This window comes from Papilio polytes, unplaced genomic scaffold (genome assembly GCF_000836215.1).
Source record: "Papilio polytes unplaced genomic scaffold, Ppol_1.0 DF821400.1, whole genome shotgun sequence".
Taxonomy (NCBI): Eukaryota; Metazoa; Arthropoda; class Insecta; order Lepidoptera; family Papilionidae; genus Papilio; species Papilio polytes.
In genome coordinates this window covers 3,833,424-3,840,381 of record NW_013527804.1, presented here as the reverse complement: position 1 = coordinate 3,840,381, position 6,958 = coordinate 3,833,424, and the positions used below count along the sequence as shown (strand labels likewise).

The 6,958-nt window shown below is 35.0% G+C and overlaps 1 protein-coding gene across 1 annotated transcript; it reads right to left on the bottom strand.

Annotated features, from left to right (window-relative positions):
• Nucleotides 1–4,112: 4,112 nt before the first annotated feature.
• Nucleotides 4,113–6,641, bottom strand: LOC106108716 (putative uncharacterized protein DDB_G0282133). Its single transcript, XM_013289977.1, has one exon. It carries the CDS (start codon nucleotides 6,639–6,641, stop codon nucleotides 4,113–4,115), a length of 2,529 nt encoding a protein of 842 aa, XP_013145431.1.
• Nucleotides 6,642–6,958: the final 317 nt, after the last annotated feature.

The following is a 6,958-nucleotide window of genomic DNA, read 5'->3' as shown; positions in this document are numbered from 1 at the left end:
TGGTTAAATATCCTAATTTAGTCGCGAAAGGGAGACATGTTGTTCGTATGAGAGCTAATACTAGTTATCCTTGCAGTGTTAGAAATCTACCATTGTATTAATGGATTTACTATTTGACAATAAAATCCTGTAACAATTACATGATGTTTTATTTATATTTTCACAAATATAAGATACATCTATACACACACTTCTATGTTGCCTAAGATGTCAGCAATTACATCATATTTTTGAATAATACTTTTTTTGACAAAAAGCCCTATACTTACGTCACGCTTTAGGCTATATATTTTAACGCGATTAAAGTTAGGGGGTAAATATTTTGCATAAAAACTTTAATGTGAGAAAGAGACCATAAGTTGCTGCCAACATAAAGGAAGCAAGGTTGCCATGATTTGTCATCGTGTCATGTCTTTTTGACATTTGTAATTGATAATTTGACACATGTAAACAATAAAATAAAATGTTCATAATTTTATGTGGATAAAGACGCACAGGAACAGCTATCTTTGATAAAATTGTTGCACAACTCTCGTCTCGATTTGATTACTATGAGCTTATATGGAGGTGCGTGCACACTACCTTTTTAGTTGTGCTAAACAGTTGAATTGGCTGCATAACAATCGACAATCGCACAACGGTTGTCCGATAGTTTATTTAAAGGTGTGCGCCCGCTCTAACATATATTCTATTTGCTCAGTAGTTAAGCATTTAACTTGCAATCTAGCTTGGTTTCGAATCCTGCCATATACCAATGCCTTTTTCCATTTTCAAATTTCGTATTCACGTAACTGACGTTATGGTGAAGGAAGGATGTGCATAAATTTAAATATATGTGTGAAGTCAATCCGTTGTTGGCCACATTGACTATGGCGTAGTCACTAACTTAGGGTAGGTTCCGAGCTCATTGGGGACGTAGAGTGAGCTGATGATGAGCATTCAAAGAATGTACATACAATAGTGCCAAAGTCAATATACGATCTCCAATAATTTTATCTATCCCCTGTATTTGTAACAAATCAAACAATTCCTTTGATTCGAATTCCAAGGGGAATAAATGTAATTTAGTGTGTAAAAATAGTTAGGGCCTGTCCCACCACTGGCAGATACATAGATAGCTTAAAAATGTCACTGTCAGATAAGGGAACTAAATCCGATATTTCAATAACATACACACGGTGGATTGCTATTAGACAATTTTCAATTTGGTGGGACAGGCCCTTAGTGTGAATGCAGTGATAATGTTCTTTGTTTTATAACATAAGGTGGCAAACGAGCAAGCGGCTACCTGAATCCGCCAAAATGGCGAAGCGACCGCTGCCCATAGACATCCGCAATTGCAGATGCGTTGCCTACCCTTATCCGACAGAGGAGACGCACATAAAGAGGTTCGTTGGTTCATATCTTTTGTTTTGTAACCAATTGGTATTTATAAAAAAGTGTAAATCATTTAGCTTTGTTATTGTAGTGTTATGCTTAATAATGAAAATGTTAATAACTTTAATGTAATAAATATATTGATTACTTTAAAATCGTGAATCACGAGTTTGGTATATTGTAATTAATGGCCACTGAAATTGAATAACAGTTATATGAAATCCATCATTGAAACAACTTTTCAAGTAAGACATTTAAAAGTTTTTATAGTTTACAAAATTATCAATAAGATAACCACAAAGTAAATACTTGTATTTACATTTTATAATGCCCACAACACTAGAAAAAAAGCCAATATTTATTGACCAGACTATGCTCTACATTTGTGCCGAATTTCATAGAGATCCGTTCAGCCGTTTAGTCTACAAACTCTAAGAAACATCCATCCATCTAAACTATCATTTAAAATATTGGTAAGATATTTCGTTATATGAAAAACACCAAAATTTTTCTGTATTTGTTAAATAAGTATGTATATTAGTTTATATATTTTATGGCATAGTTCCCGATTGGGCGACCGCTCAAGGCACCTGATAGAAAGGGTCAAAAAAAGCGCCTTAAAAATGGCGACAATGGCGACATTTCTAAGCCGCTTTGAATTGATTATTCTCAGCATTGTTACTCTAAACACATCCATTTTGAATAATGTTACAATGCTTAGATTAACTCTATCTTTGTGGAGAGTTTTTCGATTCGTAGCTATTTCCCAAATATAAAACTTAATTATTTTCTTAAATTACTGACTAAATCCATACATTTGTGTGGTGCCGGAGCCCAAACTTTAGTCCCTTTTTCTTTCCATCCTTTGCTTAAGAGGAAAGAATGAAAAGGAAAAGTGGATTTGATGGTGAAGGAGACGCATAGGAGGGGGAAATGCCCTCTTCATGTGCGTCTCCTCCTCCGTCAGTTAAGGATAGGTAACGCATCTGCAATTGCGGATGTTTATGGGCAGCGGTCGCTTTCCATTTCGGTGGATTCCGGTGGCCGCTTGCTCGTTTACCACCTTACATAAAACCTTATATAAAATAAATCGTTATTACAGAATGCAGAAAATATGTATTGTGATAACTTTAGCGCTGTTTGTATCGTGTTATGCGGAGCCGGCAGACAGAAACGATCAGTGGAGAAAGAACAATGTTTTGTTGAAGAATTTTGATGCTTTCTATTTGTTGATGTAAGTCTTTTGGCTAAAATTATTATGTTTATTTACACTATTACCATTTCTTCAGTATCTATACTAATATTATAAAGAGGAAAGATTTGTATTCGTAAGTATTGGTATTGTAACTACTTGGCCGATTTTAAAAATTCACTTCCACTTCACCTTCAACACCTTCACTGTTAGCAAGGTTATTTGTTTGTGAGTTACATTTGTTTTTTATTACTTTTTTTTAATTTCACGCGGGTGAAGTCTCTAGTAAAAGCCTAGTGTAGAACAATGTCAATAGACCGATCGATTTCCATATTCCGTTTGAACATAATTTTGTTTGTTAGTCCCGAATCTTGACAAAATACATTTGAAGAATGATTTTTTCTTCTTTTCTCTCATTAAGCTATTACTAAATTATCACAGGCCAGTAACAACAAGTGAAGCTAAAATAAGAAGCAAGCGTTTCGTCGCTGTATTATCAACAGCACTTATTTATTATTCAACGAGCAATGCGGTCGAGAAACTGGACAGAGTTAGAGAAGCTGTCAACAAAACTAAGGCAGAATTGGACCAACCTGCGGACGCGTTAGCCGGAGAAATGAGAGCATATCTCACATTACTTAGAGATGTTATTGGACAGGTTGGGATAGTTTTATTATATTAACTACCTTTGGACTATCGTACATCTGTTTCTTATTCCGTAGCTTATGTTTAAGTGCGCACACTATTAGATTTTTAGTTGTGCAACCAAACAATTGAATGTTCTGCGGAACAATCGACGATCGCACATAGTTGAGCGATAGTTTAGTCAATGGTATGCGCCAGCTCTTACTGTTTTTACATGCGTTCTTATGACCTTTTTTACATCATCTTCAACATGATATTGTAAACTTGTAAAATTGTAAACCCTATTAATTCTGTTAATTTTCAGCCAATAAACGATGTTAAAGCAAGCTGCTCACCGAAAACAACACAAATAGACTGTGATAATGAATTGAAGAAATATCACAAAATGAACAAAGAGAAATGCAGTGAATATGATAAAAATTTAGAACTTTACGAGAAATCTAGACATTTCTTTGCCGGTGATGAATTTGGTAGATTCATGAAAACTGTACCCGAGGTATTTGAGAATGGAGATGAAATGGCGCTTGCGTTCTTCGTTGATATGGTGTTAGTCGAGTTCATAGATTTAGTTAGAGAAGGAAGAAGTTTGTACCGTACACGAGCGTATAACAAGTATCGCTGTAATATAAGTAATCTTGCTTTGTTTTGATACTAAAGACATTTAGTTCTTGGTATTATATAATAAAGCGACTTGAAATTATTGTTGTTAATTATTTGAGGAACATTTCCTTTAAAACTACACATGAACAATAAAAAAAAAATCTAAAAGCTAGCTAATTTTAGAAGAACAGTCAGAAAATGAGGGCAATGAAAGACATAATTGTTTGATTTTTTTATTGGCACGGTTCACAGGCAGTTAATCTATGTTACAAATAGGCACAAAAACTAATCACTTATTTTATCCATGTCTCATTAAATATCTTCTCGCATTTGCTACGCTTTCAACATCTAAGTTTTGCTCGTTCGCGTTTAATTTTAAAACATCGTTAACTGTTTCAAGATTATTTGATTTAACAGCCAAAGAATCGACTCCAACTAATTTGTTTAAACCGTTTTGAGCGTTAGCATTTAAATTTAGCAAATCGTTATTTGCTACTTTCGCATTCTTTCCTAGACCTGAATGTAATCGCCTTAGTATATTGCTTAAAATTCTTCGATTGTTCAAATTCTTGGTATTTAATTCGCTTTGATTAAGTGCGTCAAGTTCTGATACAAGATTATCAGAATTAACTTCAACTCCACTTCTCAGTTCATTTTTACCGATTGATAAACCATTCAGTTCAGTTTTTTCGAATAAACTTAGTAGATTATCGATATCGTAATCAGTTAAGTCTACCAGTTTGTTGTTTAAGCCGACATCATTCAAATTGTTCATGTTAAGCAATAAAGCTGACAGATCAAGTGCATCGTTGCTTAAAGGAATATCATCATTTAATCCACTTCGTCCTTTTAAGGCATAGGGGACATAAGTAGTATAAGGTTGGTACCATCCTTGGGGTCTATATGGTCGGGGTACTGGTCTGTTATACGGCCTATAGGGTACTGGATTTGGTAAATCATACGGGGAATATACCACTTTATTAGGACCCCACCCTTTACTGTGACCTAATACCAAATTTCTTAGACCGTTACCTAAATATCTTCTATTCTGAGTTTCCAATTCAATTTCCGCTGCAGGTAGTCTGGTTTCTACTGTTACTTCAGAATCTAAGCTATTTTCTTCATTCGATAGATTTTCATGTTCCCTATTTGATGGTTCCGGAGTGTTAAGAGAGTTAAGACCGGATTCTCCGTCTACATTGAGACCATTGCTGAGACTATTGGGACTTAATGAGTTTACCAATAAAGCTGGCTTGCTGGATTTCAAACTATTTACATTACTGGCATGCAAGCCACTGGAACTAGTTAGGCCATTAGAATTACGATGAAGGTTAGAGCTCCGTACTAAATCAAGACCATTCAAATTACTTTTACCAGATCTACTAAGGTCTTTTTGATTGGCTAAATTATTTAAAGCGTTTCTCAAATTGTTGTTATTAACATCGCTTAAAGTAACAAGAGCACTTAATGCATTCAGCTTTCCTTCATTATGATGATCGACTGCATTTAATAAATCCTCCTCGTTTAATCCACTGCCACTTCTTCCCATTAAAACAGATCGATCCAATAGCACTGGTTGTTGCAATCCAAGTTTAGTTGCTTCTTTTAATGCGTTAAGACTTACTTTCTGATTATTTAAATTAGCTGCACCTAATAAACCGCTTCTGCTTAGTTCTTTTAAAAGATTCGAGTTATCTAAGTTTGAATCTCCTAAAACATTCTCTACGTCATTGGCGTGGTTATGAACACGGTTTAATAAAACATTCTGATGTTCCAAATTCAAATGATTTTCCAAATCATTCGAATGAACATTGTTGAGTAGATTGAGGCTGTTTACCCCATTTAGGTTAGCTCCGCTGAGTCGTAGTTTAACCAAATTGTCGGCATTACTGTTAACAAGCCCGTGGTTGAGTCCTAAATTACCATGACTTACGCCATTCACACCATGTACATTCCCTGATCTGTAGTATACACCACTTACGCCACTTCTACTGAGACCATTGGATTCAGATTGACCGTTTAATTCGTCGGCTGTGTGTTGGTCATTTAAATTTTGTTCTAGGTTATTGTTCAGCAAATCTCCTAAGTGGTGTTTAGAAACTACAGCCCATCGATTCACAGTGGATAATAAATTCTCTTTATCTCCATTCAAATTTACATTGTTGACACCATTTACATTATCGCTATTTACCTCATGTAATGCTGATCGTTGTACGATTACATTTTCAAGGGATTTCAATCCTCTACTATTGGTTAAACCATTTCTCTCAAGTACGTTCAATCCACTTAAGCCGCTGACGCCATTTCCAACAACACCATGTTTGTTAAGAGCAATCAAAGCTAACTGACTACCATCAACACTGACTTGGTTTTGGTCATTAAGTCCGCTTCTAGTAACAACATTCAGTCTTCCATTCTTAACTGCATTTGCGTGGTGTAATGCTTCAAGTCCCTTTAAAACGCCATTCACGTTACCAAGCGAAGGATGTCGTAAATTAGCATGATTAGTAAAATCATAAACACCTACACCATTCAAATTTGATCTCAACATGTCCTGATTATTTGCACTTGCAACATTGGAATCCTGTTCGTTTTGTCTAGACAATCTATTAGCTGAATCTGAATCAAGATTCAAGTTGACTTCAGATACGGCTGAATTGGAGTCACTGTTGAGTCTTGTTAAGTCCAAATCATTTCTGCTATTGGCGTCACTATTGACATTGCTTTCAAGAGAGCTGTCCGAGTTCAAAGATGCGGCTAGTTCTACATCGCTACGTACGTTAGGTACAGCGAAGCAATAGAACAGCCAAAGAATTGTAGGAGACATGATATCTGGAAAAATATTGGTTTTTAGTTGATCTATTTTTAGGTCAGAATTTAGAGATGATGGTAGCGAATTAATTATTTGTTGTATATTCTATTTTAGAGAACTGAAAACTTTAACTCTAAAAGTACTCGTAGATTATTATGATAAGAGTTAAGTGACTAACAATGAACTAGATCCTTATCTAAAGATAGGAATTCTCTGCTTTCTTGATTCCTAGTATTCCCAGTTGAAGAAGTAAAGATAACTTGAATATTAAGTTTATACTTACATATTCACCTACAGTCTTTGACTTGGAATGAAAATTATTCGTAATTTAC